This window comes from Pithys albifrons, chromosome 1 (genome assembly GCF_047495875.1).
Source record: "Pithys albifrons albifrons isolate INPA30051 chromosome 1, PitAlb_v1, whole genome shotgun sequence".
NCBI lineage: Eukaryota > Metazoa > Chordata > Aves > Passeriformes > Thamnophilidae > Pithys > Pithys albifrons.
In genome coordinates this window covers 83,696,243-83,717,708 of record NC_092458.1, presented here as the reverse complement: position 1 = coordinate 83,717,708, position 21,466 = coordinate 83,696,243, and the positions used below count along the sequence as shown (strand labels likewise).

At 42.1% G+C, this 21,466-nt stretch overlaps 1 protein-coding gene across 4 annotated transcripts in view; it reads right to left on the bottom strand.

The window, feature by feature from the left end:
• The window catches only part of TENM4 (teneurin transmembrane protein 4), a 614,726-nt gene that overhangs the window by 61,312 nt on the left and 531,948 nt on the right, over nt 1-21,466 (bottom strand). For 3 of the 4 annotated variants that reach the window (XM_071556826.1, XM_071556796.1, XM_071556807.1), the window contains 6 exons: nt 19,226-19,487; nt 12,845-13,112; nt 10,708-10,851; nt 9,446-9,695; nt 6,951-6,971; nt 554-786 (listed from right to left, as the gene is read on the bottom strand). In XM_071556826.1, coding sequence (XP_071412927.1) covers nt 554-786; nt 6,951-6,971; nt 9,446-9,695; nt 10,708-10,851; nt 12,845-13,112; nt 19,226-19,487 — 1,178 coding nt within the window. The remainder of the gene's footprint in view (nt 1-553; nt 787-6,950; nt 6,972-9,445; nt 9,696-10,707; nt 10,852-12,844; nt 13,113-19,225; nt 19,488-21,466) is intronic. The other variant, XM_071556817.1, reaches the window with a different exon arrangement.

The following is a 21,466-nucleotide window of genomic DNA, read 5'->3' as shown; positions in this document are numbered from 1 at the left end:
CCCATATAAAAATTAGCACCCACCCTCTATAGGATTTAAGCTGGATGCCATGATACACAGTGTCAATGTCTATACCTCAATTTGCATATCTTTGAGCTGTATGTTGGTTTTGCTGCCATTTTTGTATATAAATAGCAATGCTTATAGAGCTCTATTCATAGTGCTAAGAAAGCCTCAGTGAATGAATCTTGGTGAATCCAGTCCAGGCTGGGATAGACCAAGCACTGTTGGTAAGGCATAGTGCCTAAATTGCTGTAAATTAGATGGGCGGATTCATTCTATTGCCCTCTGGGTATGTGCCCACCATTACACCCTTCTGGTTTGGCACTCCTCCCAGCCACGTCAATATGAAGAACCAGGACAGGACTTGCTGAGGGTGAGCCATACGCACTTATTTCCAGAAGCAAGCTCTTAGCACATTTTTGTGGGGAAGGCTTGCAAAATCCAACAGCATTTTCTGAACTGGAGAGGAGACCAGTCTCCAGTGTGACTAAACAACCTGCCTTCCAAAAAGACCCCTTTAAAAGAGTCTGTGGAGAAGAAACAGTCTCACCCCTGGGATTTGTAAGAGTGGCATCAGTGCCTTTGCCTCCATCTCCGCAGCGGGTATCATCAAATGGGAGGCACTGATCCCCAGTTCCAGCCAAGACCTCTGAATTCTTCACAATGTCTTTCACAGATGTGGTTGACTTGATTTTATAGATACGTCGGCTGTTGGTGTCAGAGAGGTAGATGGAGCCGGTGATCGGATCTGTGGTCAAGTAATACTTATGAGCTGGGCTGTGGCTGAAAAACAAGGGTATGACATAATTAATTTTTTGGATGATTTGCTTCCCTAAGACAACAGGCAATGCAAGCACTTTAGAGAATACAAATGCACAGGGCAGAAACACTGGGAGAGTGAAGGAGTGCTGCATTGGACAATGTTAGTACATGGTGTGTTACAGCACAGCATCCTGAGCTGTATGCAGTAACAGTCACTGTGCTGGGGGTGCTCTCTGGCAGGGAGGGAAGCAACCAAAGGAAAGGGCTGTGTGGCCTGAGCCAAAATCATGCCAGGAACTACTACAGGTGGAGTCCCAATGACTGTATTTGCTTAATTTACTTGTTATAGACACAGTCCTGAAACTGGTGCTAGTGCAGTGCTATAAAGTGAGGGAAAACACAGGACACAAGGGAAATAAAACAAATAGTAATTGAAAAAAATATCTGCCCTTCCAACAAAGACTCCAATACAAAGCCAAAAAGCAGACTTCCTGTATGTAGCACTTGAAGATATACCCTGCAAGATCACTGCATCAAGACTCATTTGGTGCTCTTGCTGACTCCATCATAGACTCTCAAGTCCTGTCCTGCCCTCGGGGAGATTAATAGAATCCTATCACTGAATTCAGTTGGGCCCCAATGATGAGAGAAACAAAATAATTTCCTGAGTATCACATTTTGCCCCAGGTAAAGCATGAACTGGCATCAGGCTGAGAAACCTGAATGCTGGTTCCCTGTTAAAACCCATTCACTCACTGCTTCCTTGGACACAAGAAAGGGTGGCTGAGAAAACTAGGTGAGCAGACAGAATGACAACGTTTTTAGCTCCACAACTGCAACACTAAATGAGCTCAAGACTGAAGAAATTAATAAAGTAGAATCGACTTTATGGAAAGCATCCAGTGGGACTGGCCAGAAAAAAACCAGATGAGTTTAGACACAAATAATGGTCTTGCAAGGATTTTACCTGTAGTTTAATACATATACAAAAGTTATTTAATTCTTTTATTAAGCGTTCACTGCTAGTGTGTATTGAATTGCATGTCTTCTATGCCTGAAACCAACAGAGTAGACTTGTAACACCTGCTGCCTGAACATAGGTCTCTTTCCTTGTATGAAAGGCAAAGTGGTAATTAGGGCAAGTATGAAACAGTGTCTACTTTTCTCTAGAACACCTTCAAGCTGTCCAAGCTCATCAAGCCTCAAGAATTCATAACAAAAATCTAGGCCATAGTTCACTATCTTGCACTTAGTGGAATTGTTCCAGGAGAAGCTGGTTAGAAACTTGAGTGTCAATCACAGTTAACTCTATTCCTCATAGCAAGAAAATTCCTCTATCTTTCAACCTTTATGTTAGGAAAATTGACCCATCTTCAGACATGTAGAAATGACTGAAATGTGCTCTGCTTAAAAAAGCAGGAATTTGGTTCTTCATTCAAATTACTTAACACTTTGGGGGAGGGGGAAAGTGCCTTTCTGATTTATTCTTGAATATCCCGTGTGATTTATCCTATTGAAGTCTGAACAGATTTCATCTCCACAAATGACACTGATTCTTGCTAAATAAAATGCTCTGACCTTCAAGACAGCTCTAGCCTGACAGTTCAGTCACCATCTGTATTTCTTCCCAATGACAGCAGGCTGGGAGGGTATTATTTCATTTACCTGCATGTCACTCACACTAACCAAGTGGCTTCAACCCTGGTGGAAGAAGTTCCTGGTGGGAATCCATCATCCATTTTGATCAGGGTCTTACATTTTCTGCTGACTGTCCTAACAAAACCCAGCTGAATGCAGTCAGCTTTTGAGCTGTTCATAGTCACTATTTTGCATGAGAGGTGGACAAGATTAGGACAGTTTCAATGGCACTTTGCAATCTTTTAGCATCTTTGCCTGGCAAGTACATATAACTTTCCTTGAGTCTTACACTAGGCTGTCTGCAGATGGGCAAAGACAAATTTTGACTTTCTCAAAAATGCAAAAAAATGTGGTCAGAACTGGAAGTTCCTGCTCCCCTCTCCCACCAGTATAATTGTGATTTATTTTTGAATTTTACAGCCTCACTCTGGAGGATTTTATTATTGATTACAACCTTCTGTAAAAAAGAAAGATCTTTAAACTCTTTTCTATTCCCAGCTCCTGTGTAGAATAGACACTGAAAAAAACTGTTAAAAATGGTCAAGCTGGAATTTACCCCACTGGCCTTTGCCAACAGTATTCAGCACTATATGGGGAAGGTGTCATGGTCTGCCCTTGCATGAATTGCACAGTATTATGCACTGAAGCTTTATCACTTTGAGATCTTTCAGGATGAGAGATGATAAATAAACATATGTTAGTCATGTAAAAACTCCTAAACTGCTTCCCTTCATCTGTGATAATGCACAAGCACTGGAGCCAGGAACACTGGGGCTTTGCTTTTTATTTAAAGCCACAATCAATAGGCAAATCCAAATGGTAAATTGGACTGTACTGAACAACAGCTGAAAGAAATCTGCCTGGGGCAAAGCAGGGAAGACTTTTTTCTCCTTTCATCCTCTGTCATTGCTTAGCTAGACAATGGCCCAACCCAAAAGATAGGACTTTTTACTATTCAGGAAACATAATCAGTTACAGCTTTTGTAGTCTTTGAATATTTATGCCCCATGTTGACACTACCACTAGAAAAGGACTGTGGGGGAAAAGCTGATTTCCCATTCACAGTGTTCCATTAGCTATTAGTTTTTCTAAAAGAAAGTCTATTATTTTAAGCCCCTGAAGCAACAACATGAAGTTTCAGGAATGGGGTGGGCTGGTTCCTAGTCAAGAACAGACCCTTTGGTGAATATTGTGGGCATGATGGTGTAGTCACTAGGAATGAGGACAGTTTCATAGGCAGAAGTTCTGCAGGTCAAAGTGAAATGGAGATGATACTGCTCTACTGCAGTGATACAGTGATGTGCTGGTGAAGCACAAGGAAACCTTCTAAGGCCACAGTGATCCCTGTTCTTTGGGGTTGTATAGGTTCCCCCAGATGTCTGCCTTGCCCTCTTCCTTTTTTAATTCTCACTGTTCGGACAGGATAGTGCCAGCACCATTTGAGGGTCTCTGCAAGTACATTAAGAGAGTCAAACTCCATTTTAAAGCGCTTGTGTTTTATGTGATTCCTTACACAGACACACGGGGAAGGAAAGGGATAAAAAGTTGGGTGAACATGCAGAGATGTGACACCTGTGGATTGTTTCAGTTGTACTATGATAGATGCACAGGCATTGAGCAAAGGCTAATATTACCCCTTGGGGCCCAGAGCCCATGTTTGGGAGGAGTCTGAGGAAGGAACCTCCTGCTCCAGAGTGGGAAGGCAGTAAGAAAAGGGAAAGGGTTCCTGGTTTCAGCAGGTTCCCTACAATACATTAGCACAGCTGACTGCACCTTTTTATTGGCTTCTGTAAAATGCCAGGGGATTCATATCACCAAGCTTTAGATGGTTACAAGGTAGATACTCATATCAGAGCTGGCTTCCTTAATTCCCTTTGCAGGCAGTGGAGAAAAATATCTTTTGGACAATGACTTGTCTAACTATTTGCGATATTTATTTTACAAGATGAACTGTATCTCAGTTTCTCAAATGCAAGGCCATCTACCACCTCCTTGCAGGACAGCTTCTGCTATTAGTGACTGTACAGCTCTGGCTCCCACTGTGGTCAACAGACAAGAGCAGTCACAACATCAACATTATTTACCCATAACCACTGATCTGATTAAACCTCAGGGACTTCTTTGAATCTGATGTCCCTGCTTAAGGACATGAAACCCCCTCTAACATTTTCTGTGCCAGCTACCCACTTCCCCCCTAAGCCTTGCTGGCCACATGCGTTTGTTGGTGACTAAAGAACTACTAAATTCCTGCCGCCAAGTGGCTTTTGTTTGGAGGGGCTATGTTTCCATGGCTCCATGCTAAGCACCCTGCAGCTCTAAACCAGAGGATTTTATTGTAGCTCGTGTGAGGTACTGTTCTTTTTTCCTTGGGTGACATTCAATAGATTAATAAGGAGACCACACAGTGCAGTGAGCTGAATTTACACTTGGCCTTTAGTGTTTGCAGTTTGTGTGTGATGCCCAAAGCTCTTCCAGTGTTACATGCTGGATAATAAAACTTTATAAGAGTGCCATAAGCCAAGCCAGAGACTGCAAAGGACTTTTTGATCTGATCCTAGGGCAGTTTTCTGAGATACCTCTATTTGTCACTAATTATAGATTTGTGTCTCTAAGGTATGAAAGGAAACAAGAAAGGAAGAATAAATTTAAGTGTGGCCATTTTTTGTGTATTTGCAAGACAGAAATGCCTCACTGCCCTCCATGTTTCTGCAGAGAAGGCATCATGATTTGGTGATGCTTTTTGACTTAACTAACATCCTCCATTTAGGCTGTTGCAGAGTCAGAGCATAGCTACCTACACTGAGCTGTAAAGCTGAGCCTCTTAGTGGGTAGCTCCAGAACTTCTGGAGATCAAGCTCTGGACATCAAGCTCACTGGGGAGGAATGCTTTTCACTGCACTGCATATGGATTTAAGCTTTTCCAAACCACTAAGATTCAGTCCTGTGGATCTCACCCTTTGCACTGTTGACCTTTCCTGTTGTCAAGCTTAGGACCTTCCAGAGTTCAAAGCATAGGAGCTTTAGTGGAGACTACACCCACCTGTCTCCCTCCCTGATGCCCTTTGGGCTGAATTGGAGCAGACATTTCTTGGGTTTATTTCACTTAATTTCTTAGTTTTCAGGAACTGCCTAAGGGTTGAAGCCCTGCCAACTTTGTAAGGCTCTGGTGGCATCTGCAGCATTTGTGTGGCCAGTACATATATCTTTCCTCAGTTACTGCTTTCATATATAAAACCTCTTCTCATACCAGGTATTCAGATGCTGCCCTTCACTATCAATGCAGATGCACTTTAGTGGCTGTGTATTTCTTGGGCATTAAGGATACAACCTGGCTGTTTCAAAGAGAAATGAGTTTTTCTATTGCCTTCAAATGATGTGAAAGAGGAGCTGGGGGGCTGGAACTCAGCCTCATGAAGACAGTCAGTGAAGAGGTCTTGGGTACCAGACTCCCTGCCCTGCTAATAGATGCTTTGAGCTAGTCCATTATGCTGTGGAGTTCAGCCCTTTGCTATTGTTCTGGCAGTAAGACAAAAACACAGTTTCTACTCCATTTAATTTCCAGGCATGCAGATTAAAAGGAACATTTCTAGTTTTGCACAGCCCCTATGAAGTCAAATAAACAGTAAATGAAAATCATGTAGCAAGAAAAATCCCCAATCTCAAATGAAAAAGAAAACTAAACACACACACACACACACACACACACACACACACGCACACACACACACACACACACACACAATCCCAACTCCACAGTCTAAGCTTCTAATTTAGAAAAGCAACCAGGGAGAAGGATGGAAAACTTGTCAGAGTCAGAGAAGTCCTTGCAAACACAGGCAGTGACAAGAAGTTGACATCTTCCGGAATGCAACTGATTGGATCAAACCCACTGAAACTCCAGTGAACCCAAGTGACAAATATTCTTAGTGACAAAGCTCCAATTTAGGAGTCTCTCTTTCATCTTGTTTTCTTGTCATTACTCTTTTTGATTGCATTTCCTGGCTAAGGTTCTGAGTTGCACTACCTCCTATCTGAGCCTGACAGAGTTTCATGTGCCAAAGCTCTTTACAAAATGCTCAGATTGAAAAAAAGTTACAAAAACTTACTTGCCTAGGTGGGTGATGCTAGGGGACATATGGATCTTGATTATGCCTGCTAACCCCCCAAAAAACTCAAAAGAAAGACTTTCCACTGTTTGAGAATTATTTTTCCATCCTAGCTATTCCAGTGATCTGTATACTGATTTTGTTCCCATTCTACTTTCTTGGTTAATTCCCATCCATTTTTCCATCCCCCCTCCTCCTGTTACCCCGCTTCTCCTGCCTGTACTTCCTCTGTCTCCAGCTATAACAGCTCATGCAGAAGCCTGCACAGCTCAGCATTGTGATGAATGGCTCCCAGTTCTTATGACTGATTGCCTATGCCAGTTTTAATCACACCAGCTTCATTTGCTATTGAATCATCTGGAAATGGCACTTGTGGCTCACTGTGTAACAACATGCAACAAGACAGGGAGCAGCATAAGAATTCTCTACTGGTTGGCTTACCTATGTCTGAAATCTTTATTTCTGACAGAAGACAGGAAAGCAGGGAATAGAAGAAAGAATGAGGTGTTAGCAGCTTGGTTCGATGCATTATTAGCAGATTGAAAACTTGACAGTAACTGTATCATACAATGCAATAATAAATAAAGACTTAGCTGGAATGACACTGATGTATTTTATACTGGATATTACTTGGCAGTGAGCTCACTTATGTACCGCTGCGTATCACAAAGGAAGTGTGATCTCACCTGCTTAGTTATTCACTTACACAAGAGATAGGACCAGGCAGACTTTATCATTCAGTGCAGCACTGAGCTAAACAGATGTAGATGCAGATATCTTTATAGTTTTTTTTCCCTCTCAGTCAAAGAAACACCTTGTGATTTACAAAGGTAACTTAAGAGTTGCACAGTTATGGGTGGCAGTTCATTGCTGCATCCTCACAAACTCCTGCCCAGAGGACTTACTATGCTGAGCTGGATGTTTTCCATACGTCTAAGTTACATACCCAGCTGCAGCTATCTACAACCCACAATGCATTTGCTTTCCAGAACACTACACTAAAAAACCAACCCCCAAACAAACCTTAGAGCCAAATAATGAGGGTGTTAATCTCAAAGGAGATGCTGATTTGAGAAGACACAAGCAAACTCCATTTAGTCCAAAAGCAATGGCTTTCCTGCACAGCTTTTAGCCAGCCGACATCTGAACCCACTTACTTTATAGCACACCAGAGTGAAGAAATGTTTATTAGATCCAGTAACCTAAGTGTTTGCGCAGATGAAGCAGCAATCGTTCCAGCAGATTTAACTCTGGAGTAAATTTACCTCTGTGGCTCTACACAACAGCCAGCAAGGCCACTCTGTCAAGGCTCCCAATTTTCTCTTTTCCAACGAGGAAATACTCTGCAAAACCTCTGATGGGTCTGGTATTTCCACTGACAATGAAACAGGGATTGGGTTTTCAAAATTGTACTTTTGGGAATGAGATATTAATCCCACTCTGTTGCAATGGGATTTGGGCTTACCTATGTTCTTCTGGAAATCTCACCTTTGGTCATTAAAATAACTTTCTGGCACTGGAATAATATTACATTCTTTAATGAGGACCAGGTCTGAAGGTTTATCCCAGCTTCCCACCTTACAAACATGAGAGATATTATGCTCTCATGTATCATGAAACAGAATAGCCAAGAATGAGGTTCTTGCTTGTTTACTCCAAAGGTACCCCAGCCTTCTGAGGTGTGTGTACCAAGGTAGCTGTTCAGTATGTGCCAGTCTTGTGGTGGCTGTCTGAGCTTTTTTCCTCCATACACCATGATCAACAATGATGGTTCTGTGTGCCAAGTTAGACCTTGGGTAAGGTCTAATGACTATGGCATGCTTGTAAATGAGGGATTAATAGGATCTTGTACAAATTTTGCTCCAGTCCTTGCAGAAATGACATCTTATGTTTGTCCTCAGCAGATGGGATATTAAATCTGAGTAGAGGAGGAACGGTCTTACTTTCTGGAAGGTTCTGACTTTCAGGCCAGATCTTGAGAGGTAAATGGGAATGCTGAACCTTCCTACCATGCTAACCTTATACTGACTTCTCAGGACCTGAGTTCAGGTCTGACAAACAGAGAAGAATCATTCAGAAACACTCCTTTAACTCTCCTTGACCTTCCCGTAGTGAGGCTTGTCTGGCCACACAGAGCCCAGAATCAGGCTGTTACTTTGAAATGGAGCATTGTATTTGTTGTGGAAATTTTAGATAGGAAAAACATACCCAGTGAAGTCAATCGGAAATGTGGTTCAGTCACAATCTATTTCATTTTCTCAGAATATATGACAAATCCATACTTTACCCTCTGCTTTTGTGTTTTTAATGGATACTTGTTCCTCTTCCTCCCTATTTCTTTTAACATATATTTTTTTGCTTTGTTATTTGGGGTTAAAAGGAAACCCTTCACTTACTTTCAGGTGCTCCATTTATATATTCAGCCTGACACTTCTGTTCAGTTGGGAACTGAAGGGGGCTGATACATTTGAAGCCCCCAAAACCAACTAGAAAACCCCAGTGTGACTGCCTAGAGTCATCATCGTTTCTTAATTAAAATGGTTATAAGTCTTGATTAACCTCTACATATGATCATCAGTGCTGTGCCTTTCCAAGTTTAGGTTATCTCAGAGGCTGCTTGTTAACTTTCAGAATTCCCACTGGTTTCTGACTACAGGAAAAGGCAGACATCAGCACAGCTTGATTTAGCAGCACAGAAATGTGTCAATATTTTTGGCATGTGACTCAGTTCTGGAAGAACTTGCTAGGCCTATGTTTCTCTGGTGTAAATCAAAGTCAGCAGAGTTGCAGAAGAGGCAAATCTGGACAGCTTTTTCTCTGTTTTGCTGTGTTGTTTGCTTTTTTTTTAAGTGTTTCGCTCATTTTTCTTTTGGGTACATAGGATTTTTGCAGAACTTAAGAGCACAATTCTAACAGCCACATTCAGCACAGTGTACCTCAATTCCAGTATGTTGGTGACATTGCCAGAGGGAAAGATCCTTCGGATGTAGTTGAAATCTCCAACATAAAGGCTTCCATCAGACCCACATGTTAGGGCAACAGGAGCCAGGAGTTTGTTCCCATCTGCCAGACCATTGCAGCTTGGACAAGAAATGCTACGTCTGCGACCGTTGCCCATAATGCTTCCGATTACAGGCGGCTGCTGGGAAATGAACTGGTTTTCCCCGTTTCCTTTATGCAAGATGCCTAAAGAAAGAAAACAGTTACAAGGAAATTAAAGAGATACAGGGAAACCAAGACCAAAGGGAGCATGAACTGTCAATGCTGGATGCCAGATGGGGAATTTGGCAAGTAGCAAGGAGGTTTATCATCTTTCATAGTATTGTTTTGTGGTAGTTTCAAGTGAGGAGTCCCTTACCTGAATTAAGTATATTTTTTAGACCCGCTACATTTCCTGTAAAAGAAAAATATGTAGGGAGAACAAGACTGTCTCTACCTTTGAATGAAATACACTTCAGCATCTTATGAACCCTTACCTGCCCTTTCTGTCCTCCTTGCCCTGTAATTTGCTGTCTACCAGCCAAAAAAAAGAAATTACATAGCTCATGGAGAGATAAGGAACAGGAAGACCATGGGACATTCTCTAGAGAAACGTTTCATCTGCTAAGTTTTAGAAGAGCTCTGCTTATGTCCACTCTAAGTGCAGTGCTCTCGACAGTGATGTGGGCTGAATTAGATGTGTGCTCCCACACCACTGCTATTATCCAGAGGGACACAGCGCTTCCACCTTTGAACATGTTGCGATCAGCTTTTAAGCCTCCCTGCTGCAGTCCTCAGCACTCTTCAGGGACTCTGGAACCTTCCACTCTCCCTTAGGAACCAGGAAGCCTCTTGTTTTGCAAGTACACTTGCATACTGGAGGATGTGTCTGAGTGGATTTATGCTCATTGACAGGTCCAATCTGAATAGGCTCCCCTTCATTATCTTAGGAGTGTTTTACTGGTTAATACCCTTTTATGACATTACAAAGGTAGACAGGCCAACATTCAACTACTTCATAATGGCCAGCTTCTTTTACATTTTGCATACCAAATTGCTTCTAAATGTATGTCACTAGAAATAATTTGTCAGTAAAATACACAAGAGAGCACATGTTGCTCATGTTTCTTTCCCTTCCTTTTCTTGGATTCTTAGTGATAGGAAACAACTGGGTCTTGCAATGCTGCACTATTCCTGTTACGTGTCACAGACAACCTACCACTTTGTATGTTCAGGGCATGGTGTTTGTCCAGGGACCATCCTCCAAGTTTGGAAGCATCTATTTCATAACCCTGAAGCACAGCAGTCCTCTTCTCCCACAGGATCAAGTCTGGACAGGATTCATACTCATAACCTACTGAAACTATGGACAAGAGAGAAACAAAAGACACCCCCACAAGATTAGTAACCCAGAAATGCAGTGCCAGCACACACAGTCTTAACTGAGCAGGGGTAAGAGTATTTCTACAGGCAACTCCTATGTTAATTGAAAACGTCATCATCATAATGCACAGTCCTAATATATTTTCTCTTGAAAGTCCATTCCACATTTAAAAAGGTCAATGCAGTTGTAGATGTTGGGCAAATGTGCTAGAAATTTCAAAGACACTGTTTAAAAGACGTATTTTAAAACAATGGATATTAAGATTGGGACTTTATGATCTCTGGGGGTCCCTTCCAACTCGGGATATTCTATAATTTGATGTGTAAACCACTGCTGGACTCCCAAATGGGAGAATTTTCTTTCTGTCTACTTTCTTTGATCAAAGACTGCATGTCAGGAATTTGCCAAAAATCATGGTCTTCCTTGAAAAGTAGGGACTTGAACAATTGATACATAGGGCAGCAAGTCCCTCAGAGGCAGTAGTCTCAGACCAGGTTGACTTGTGGTCACTCTTACTGTCAAAAGTTTACTTGTTGTGATGTCTAATAAGAGCCTTCGAGGAGAAACTTCACTGAACACACTGCAGTTGCTTAAGAGTAAAATTATGTCAGCAGAAGGAAAATAATGTTTTGGACAGAATAATGATTCCTTTATGATCTTCTCAGAAGAAGCAGGACAATTATCATTGGTCTGCTTTTTTTCTTCTAATCTTTACAGCTGAAGCAGAGCAGAACTGCAAGTTCTACACAAATGAAAAGCAATTACATAGACTTTTTTTTACTAGATGGAAATAAAGTTCTGATTTACTAGATTTTGCAGAATCAGACTGTATCAGAGGAAGATAAAAGTTAGGATATGAAGGCTCGATATTTTCCACTGTTCTAGAGACATGAAGCATTGAAAGCATGACTGCTGATGTCCTCAGACTTGCTTGAGTGCTCTGGGGCTGCAAAGCTGCTTCATGAAGCACTTAAGGGCCCACTGCTGACCTAGTATCTTAAAGAGCATGTAAGCATAGCCTTTCAGGATATGCTACTGGGCCACATTTCTCAGAGTGGACTCAAAGCTGGGTAAGGTTCAGCAGGTTGTATCATCCACTCTGCTCAAGGCAGCTGAGCCTGAGTAAGAGGAGGAAGACACCCATTCTTCCTTGTGGAAATCCAGGCATTCTACAGCTCCTCTAAAGAGACTTATCTTTAGTTGAGCTATGAGGCATCAGTGAACCATCCTTCTGTCAACAAGATCTGTATTTGCTAATCTGGGATCTCTCCCATTTTGCCGATACCATTTCCTGGCAGCTTGGAAGGTCTAGTCTAAACTCTGTTGAAGACCTGTAACTGAATGTCTGCTGGGTGTTGATGAGATGGGAAGTAATCACTGCAGAACTCCATTGACTCTGCTCACTAAACACCCAGTTCTTGAGTGGGTAACAAAGGGGCAAATAAGGTTAGAGCAAACCTGAAGGTCAGGCACAAGGAGGAGTTGCAAACAGTTCTAGGGATTCCTTTCAAAGCAGTACTGACAGTTTTTGGTTATAGGTAAGAGGCAGCCAAATACCCTGAGTCCCAGTTCATTCCCTCTGTATGAATTTGATGATAGCAGCTCAGGACGTATGTGCTGGGCCATGAGCCAGAGAACAGATAAGTATTCATATTCTGTCCTTTGAAGTGCTCAAGAATGGGGCCGTGGGCAACCTGATCTAATGGGTGGCATCCCTGCCCATGGTAGGGGGGTCAAAACTAGATGATCTTAAGGTCATTTTCAACCCAAACCATTCAGTGATTCTCTGATTCCTCTGTTGGGGAATGTGTGCTGTTTGAACAACTGGGCCAAATCCTACTCAAGGAAGCAGTGGTGAATCAGCAGGGACCATTTCATGTGTATGCAGTCAGACCATACTGATCTAGGACTAGGTCTGTGCAGTGCCACTTAGCTGCTTCTAAAAAGAGATATAAGCCCTGGGGTAACTTACCGAAGGCTTCTGAGAGCCCATACACCTTCTGGCTGTAGACATCTGTCTTATCCCAGATGAAATAATAGGACAGGTCTGGAGCTGCTGCAAACCACTTTCTGAAGAGTCGTCCCTCGACAGCCACCATGAGGTGGACTTTCATGAGGTTGAAGGGGATGGTGGGGTGGGTCATGCTGATCCGCAGGACTGATTTGTAGCCAGCTGTGCGACTGCTCAGGTAACTCACTTTTATTTTACTACCGGAAACATTAATCTCCTCTTGTAGAGCCTGTGGAAAAGCAATCCATGAGGTGTTAAATCAGCAGCGAGCAGACAGGAAAAGGCAGTGAAGCTGTAATTTATCAAACACACCTGTACAAAAGCTCTGGCAGACATGCCTAAAAAGGCACCTAGTAGGCATCAAGTATGAAATCATATACGTGACTTAGAGGCTTATTTGTGGAAGCCAAGGAATGCCTCCCTCTTTCTGCATCTCTCTTACATGGGAGAAGAGCACATTAAGTCAGTGTTTACAGTAGGACTCACTCTTAAAAGGAGTTCCAGGACTCATTGTGAACGGAGCTTGGCATCTGAGATTATTTCAATCCATCAGTTTAGCTTCTAATTTCTGTCCTTTATCATGGCAGGCTTTCATGGCTGCTAATTTTTGCCTCCTGACTGCTTTTTCCCAGTAAAATATCAAGGCCTACATGGCCTGTATCCTTAAGAATGTTTCCTTGCCCTGATCATAACCTGCAATTCTTTCCATGAGAATAGTGAATCCTGCTTCCACCCTCCTTCCTCTGACTTACCCATTTCTCCTTCTTTGAAACTGCTCCTCTCCTACCTCACCTTTGACCCCTCTCTGCCAGAGCTACTATTTACCTCCAGCCTTTTTTTCCCCTGTGTCCTAGTCCTTATTTTCTGACCTCAAATTTGTTCCTACTTAGACTGGTACTTGCTTCAAATTCCTCTCTCTCTTACGCATGTGATGAAGCTGTTCGCATGACCTACCACCTACAACTCCTTTCCCTTCTCTTGCAGTCCTTCTTTTCCTTTTCCAAATTCCTCTGTATTCTAAGTGAGTTGTTTCATTTTGTCCTCCAGCCATGAGTGTAGGTATTCCTGACTGATGGGGGACAGTTAACTCAAAGGTCTCCATTCCAGTACAAAATTTAAAAAAAGACCAGAGAAACATCAGGGAAAGCTTTTCTGTCCCTGTTCTGCTTTGAGAACAGAGAATTATCAGTAAAGATGGGATTTTCAGCTAATTTACCTGCTAAAGTACCACTAGGTCTTAAAATTTCTTTTTTCTTCCTTTTATTTTTTTTCCCATCTGCGGAAATTATCAGAAATTTTCTCAAAATCAATACAAAGTACATCCCTGAAACAATGCTGATTCTCCCATACAAAATACTGATCTTAGGAGAAAAATCTTAGAGAAAAAACTTGTTGCTTTCAAGAAAATTTCACTCTTAAATAAGCACTCGGTGTGCACATTTTCAGCACAAGTCCGCAACCTTTGGTGAAGATTAAAAGACGAAGGTAGAAGCTCAGCACTGAGCTAGAAACTTGGTCTGCTAATGGGAAGCGTTTGAATGTCATAGCTGGCACTGTTCTCTCCTGTGCCACTTCTGAAGTTCTTCAGTGGTCTGGACCCTAAATGAGATGGGAAAATACTTCCCTGGCAATAAGCAGCTTTCTGAATATAACGGCATAAAGACTTGAAAGCAGGTGGGTCAAGAGATCCATCCATTAGGAAGGGATCACATCCATCATGGTGTGATTCTTGGGGTTGTACTGTGCAGGGCCAGGAGCTGGACGTGATGATCCTTGTGGTTCCTTTCCAAATCAGGAGATTCTAGGATTCTACGATTCTGGTGTCTTCCAAGTTATGTTGCTCCTATACCCCACTCCTCCCATATGGACACAGCAAACTTCCCTGGTATGGTGAGTTGCTCATCTCTTACATGTTTTCTGGTTAGTATTACCAACGAAAACAAATCTTGTAATCTGCCCCTCCAAAACACCTCTTCTGAGCTATTATCCAGGGTCCAGCACTTTTTCAAGTGATAACTAACAGGCTCTGAGTGTTGCAGCATTTGACAAATGGACACATCCAGCAGTTAAAGCCCCATTCCACTGTGCTCATAAATATTTACTTTCTCTAATACAGCCATTTTAATTTACATATATCAGTGCTTAAAAGGCTGAAATATGACAGAACTGGGAAAACACAGGATTTTTAAAATATATTTTATGAGGTCAGCAACAAGCTGGACTGGGACCAGACTCAGCTAGAGATGAGCTGAGCCAAAGCACTGTAAAGGTAGTCCCTTGTATCAAATCTGTCTTCATATGTAACCCCACTAGGAAAAAAACAGGCAGAAATAATTGTCACAGAGGTACTATTTGGAAAGTCTGGTTCAGATCCCTGTCAGAAATAATTATTTCTCTCTGTCATGATCTATCTCTGCTGTCTACCTTTCCAAAGAAAGGGTCAGCCCAATGCTACCGAGGCGCTGAGCAGCACAAGGGCTGTGTTTAAAGGTGTCTGCCTGAAGAGAGGGTTCAAATAGTAATTCAGTTGATCCAAAACACATTTGCAGTTTTAAGTAGTGATAAACTACCAACAAAGCAGGGCATTGGCAGGCAGGAGCATAATCCAGTAGGTCATCAGAGGGAGAAGTGGGGAAAAGCAAGGTTTAAAATACCCCGAATGCACTAAAAGTAGAGAGCTGAATTGTTCCCTTATTTTGATTTGATAATTGCTGTTTGGCTCAGATACATTCATACACTGTATCTGCAGGCCTTGTGAAAGACTCTTAAGACTTTATCGCAGTATAAACCAATATAATCTGCTCTTTTAAAGGGGTCAGGGCAGCAGGCTGGGCAGGCAGAAGAGCCGCTTCCTTAGGCTTACTAGGCATTTACACAACATAGCAATTTTCATTGCAGCGTTCCCTCTCCTCTGGGTGTCAATCTATTCCTGTGTTAGTAGAATTTTGTACTCTTTGCATGAGACAATGTAGGAAATCTTTTTCCTGTGTGCTGGGTTACACATGTCTCTTACAGCTATTTTTCACTCTGCCCGGAAGCAGGCAAGGAACAGTCAATGTCTTCTTTTTCACATAAGATGCTCTGAGGGAATTTTGAGAAAGAAAAGCATTTAGCGTCTGATTCAGGGGTCATAATATAGACATCTTGTGCTTTTGAGGTGTTCTGTGGTATCCAAAACCTCTGCAAGGGCATGACAGCTCTGACATGGACCTTCTTGAGATCTCCACCTTTTTGAAGCTACAGCTGGAGGCCTGCAGGGACACTTCAGGGCATCCTAAATTACCCCAAATCTGTCTATAGGCACCCGAATCAAACATTAAAAATGCATTATTTGGTATTTTGAATGCATCCAGGTAGAGAGCATTGCATTTATTTTTAGGAGTTCATGAGGTTTTTATCTATCCACTTGTCAAAATCTCTTTCCCAGCCCTGCTATCTGCTTGTCACCCCCTCCCAGCTATGTGCTCACACCTTTTATATTTAACATTTCCCTACTGAGAACTGTGTATTATAAAATGCAGCTGCAGGAACTGACAGCTAAGTTATTTTTTATTGTGTGTACATCCAGTATAGAAATGAAAAGTAGCCCATTTATGAACTGAAGTACAGTCAGGACTCTGTCACAAATCATTCTGTTGTAAACTCCTGCACCACAAAGTTTGTTAACCTTAAGCTATCAATATTTGAGGTAGAATACTGGTTTACAGGTTTTAGCTCAGTCATTTGGCACATGGGAAAAGTACTGTTCATCATGTATGTATGGGATTCATCTTATCTCAATTTAGGAACTGAAGTTAGGTGTCTCTTCTGATCTACTCTTTTAGGTCTCCCCACAGAAAACAGCAGAGACAGAATCTTTAGAAGGTCGGTGTGGCAATGCAAACTTATGAGTGGGATTTAAATACAGTTTAAGGCATCTAAATCCAGATGTCAATTAATAAATATGCTCATGTGAGGGAGGCATGTAAACATCAGTTATAGTCAGTGCAGTCTACCTGATACCATGAGTGAGAGTCAGAAGCTTCAACTGATCTGTAGGCTCCACTGATGGCACTGATTAGATTTCTGTCAGCTTTAATGGGAGTGTGGACATCTAGCACATCTCCTTATGACTGTGTGTGAACTCCTTATTTAGGTGTCATAATTTCAAAATTAATCCTTCTTGGGTATTAGATTCCATAAGTACAGGTGTCTAGTGTGATTTGGGATGTCCAAGTGATTTGACATTCACAAGGATTTGGCAGATATAATGCAGGACACTGATAGGGGCATCATTCTGGATTGGCAGTTGGAAGCCAAGCAGGATATCAGCAAGATATTTCAAATGCCACTAAACATCTGTGATGAGGGTGATAAAACACTGGCACAGGTTGCCCAGAGAGGTAGTGGATGCCCCATCTCTGGAAATATTCAAAATCAGGTTGGACAAAGCTCTGAGCAACCTGGTCTAGTGGAAGGTGTTTGTGGTCATGGCAGGGGGATTGGACTAGACGATCCTTTAAAGGTCCCTTCCAACTCAAATTATTCTATGATTCAATGATGTATAGTCAAGAAACTGTATCAAACCACTGCTTATGAACTACATCCCTAGCTGCTCTCACACTTGAAAGAGACATATGCTTTTAGTGGAGTTTTAGAACTTTTTGGTACAATAGATATAAATAACACAATCTAACGAGAGTATCCTACCAAATAAAGAGTGAGGTTATGATCATAGTTGCACTGTATCAAATATTTGTTTCTCTCCCAGGCAGCACTGAGCATTACCTTTCATGGTGTTTGTTGGTTTAGAAAAAAAGAGATATGAAAATTGAACCAAGAATTTGCATTATGATGGCCTTTACAAGATCTGGGACTCAATTAGTAATTATACTGGACAAATACAGTGACTGTAGTTGGAAATTAGTGTGAGAAAGGATCATAAGATTTGGTCCAGAGGGAAAGGTAAAGGGATCACTGCTTTATTTGTTGCTGGGCCCAGAACATGTTTATTAAAATTAGAAGATATAAAGTTACTTCCATTCTCATTAATGGTACCGCAACCCCAGTGGAGTCACCCAGGAAGCATACAATTTGTCCTTACACTTGTTACTGTTTCAACCTTGGCAGATCATTAATTGCAACTAAAAGGAATACCCAGGACAAATGCTGGCATCTAAAATGCAGGGAATAACATGTCCAAGAAAGTAAAACTTGAATGCTGCTACAACCACATATTTCAACAGACTAAATGTTTTTAAGGAAAGTAGATTATTTGGTTCTTTGGACTATTCAGTTTAAAACCCAACTTCCAATTTAGTGAAATACTTTAAAGCCACAGTGGATGACTATGCTACTTTATCTGACTTACACTTCCTTAAAAACCAGGAAAACAGGCATGAGAAATTAAAGGTAATCCTTTGGCTTTGCTCATCTATCCCAAGCACGATGACATGCAATAATACTGAGGTGCTCTGCAGGCTGGCCCTTTGCCAGCCATCTGCTGGCTGACCACGTCTCAGGAGCTTTGTAGATGAGGGGTTAGACTTCCAACCACAAGGAAGTTCACTCCAACACTTCATCACTGAGGTGCATAGTGCCCAGTGGGTAGAATTTGCTCCTGAAGAGAAGTAAGGCAGTAGAGCAGAAGCAGTCCATCAGCCTGGTGCTGGGCATATTGAATGCCAAAGGGCTGACCAAGGGCTTGTTGTGGGTCACATCAGGGTCCCAGATCATGTTCTGTCAGCCACAAGTGCTTTGCCTCCATCTCTCAGGGATAAATGAAAAGATATCTTTTGGTGAAGTGAATGCTTGTGAGCAAGTGCTCCTGGCAAATGTCTGAAAAATGGTGTAACAAAGAGGAAATGCTTCTCTTTAGGAAAGCAGGGGCATAGTTGCACTTAGGTTGCTTAAAGCTGCAAAAAGATGGGGGTAGTGAGTCACTGGCACTGGTTGTGAGAAGGAACAAGGGCCAATACCCAAACACCCTCCCCAAGTTTTAGGCCTGTTTGCTCTATCTTTATCACTAAGCATGTTCTGTTCTCTTTACCAGGACTTGGTCATCGCTGAGTTCATTGTACTGTAGCCTAGAGCCGATTAATCAGGTAGCGGTAGACATATGAATAGAGCAAAATGGTACAAAAACCTTCTCTTAGCAGTTCTTTTGTGGCGTTTTCGTTTATCAGGTTGCCCAGAGAAATTGCAGTTTTGGAAGTGCTCATGCCCAGGTTGGGTGGGGCTTTGAGCAACCTGGTCTAGGGAAACGTGTCCCTGCCCAAGGCATGGTGTTGGAAAACAATCCAAAGCATTCAGTGACTTTGTAACTGTATGCATTACTGTCTGTTCAGCTCAGACAGTTCATACCTGAATTTCAGGAACAATAGGACCCTTCTCAGAGCAGGAAGTTGCAAAAGCTGTCAGCGGAGATGGGGAGACCACAGGGTTGGGCCGGGCGAAATTACTGAGGTCGCAGCTTGGGATCTCGTTCTCTTCGTGCCTCATGACTATGGTTTCCATCACAAAGAAACGATCCCAGGGCAACCACAGCGTGTGCTCCTGGGTGATGAAGGGAGCCCGTTCAAAGTGCAGGATAATGGAGATTCCGCCAATGGTAACAAGATCAAAGCTGTTTTAAGAGAGGGAATACAAAGTTAATGCAAGCATCACCCCACCTGTTTGTAACAACTCCCTAGCAAGGACCCCTAGAAAAATAACTGCAAGAAATATAATCAGTGACATTTTATGAACCTAAAACAACCTACAGCCCAAATAGGCTTTGAATGAGTAAGAACAAGTGGCAAAGGCAGAAAATAAAAACTCAGCTTCTTTGCATGTTGTCCTCCTGGATATTAAAAGCATACCCATGCCTTTTTTGAAACAAATATGTACCTTTGTCAGTGCTTTTTTAGTGCTATTTGACCATACATACCAATTTTCTTTCTTTTTAAAAAATGTTTATTATCCAAATACAGTCACAAATTGGATCAATTCACATGATAAAATAAACTATTTGGAAAGCAGCTTCTCTGACACAACCACATAGAATACTGCCTTGGCATCACTGCTAACCTGACTAATGCCTAATGGAACCCAGGGAGCACGTACAGCCCAGTCATGGACTGAGCCTGGTGCGCTAGAAATACATGCTGTGCAGGCTGTCTCTGTACCATAGCACTCAGCACATCATCTTTTTTGACTCTTAATCATTAAGAACAGGGCAGATGAATCACTGTGACTTCACGCTAAGCTGCCTCCAGCCAAGTGGCTTTTCTGTCTGTGTAGCACTGGATAGCACCATGTTGGGCTAACAGACAGCCCTCCAGAGATGTGCGAAAAGATGTTACCCTGGTAAGAAAAATATTCATCCTCTGGATGTAAAGATTTTGGGATAAGGTTCTTGGGTTTTTCTTAGTTTTGTATTTAAACAAACCTCACATCTTGTCAGAGATAGAGATTTTATCAAATACCACAGGATGTATCTACTATGTATAGATGCAGAAAAAGAGGTGTTAAGTGAGAAAAGGGATTTCAACACAAAATGAGGACTTCTTGTTTTTGCTTCTTTGTGTTTTACTCAGTATCTCTGCAGTTGCAATGCCAAGTGTGTGCTTCAGGCAAAGAAAGTTTTCTCATCCCTGCTTCTCACTTCCAATGCTTGGTGCTGCTGTATGACACTCTTGCTCAGAGTTCACACATGTGAACAAGCTCCCTGGCTTCAGTGGAGCTGCTTGTGTGCTTAAAGAGCTGTGAGCTTAAGTGCTTCACTAGATCTGGATCTGAAACACTCTGATGGCTGAAGGCCAGTCTTGATGCACCTAGTAAATACAGGTGCACCTTGTAAATACAGGGTAAAGAAGATGAAAAACTTATTTAAAATTATTTTTTAAAATAAATTGTGAGGCTGCAAAAATACCAGAGGAGCAACAAGGGGTATGAACTATTTATTAAAAAAAACCTTTGGCAAGAAATCATTTGGGAGAACCCTTTTTGTTTTATGGTTGATGGACTGAGGTGCCATTTTGTAAATATAATTATGAAAATAAAGTTATTCATGAAAGAATTTCAAACTGAGTCCATGAGAGGAAGTGGAAAGCATTGTAAAAAGCTATAGCCATGTTTATTCTACCACTTGAGTTGGGACATCACCTTCCCAGACCTATGGAGCTTGGCTTGCAGTAGCCTGATGAGTAACTTGCTGGTCCCTGCCAGCAAAGCTGAGCAACATTTGTACTCTGATGTGAACGTTTTTAACAGTCAATTAGCATTTGGCAAGTCCTTCAGCTGGGAAGGAGATGCTTGCTCTGCATGAATCTGGGCACTGAATGGGGCACCAGAAGGAAAGAAATAAACATTAGAAGTGATGCTCAACGATTTTGTAGGCAAGTTGGAAGAGGCTTTATTTGCAAACACCTCTGTTTCACTCCTTTGGCTTCACTGAGCCTAGGTCAGGGATGGGAACTTGCTGAGGGGAAACATCCTGGCTTCTCCTGCACTCCCAAAACAGGATGCAGAAGAGAAAGCACCACCTCCATGTCAGGTTCCAGCAGCAGTGAAAACAGAGTCATGCAGTATTTTTTAGCAAGCAGTGTTGCCCATGAGCCGGTT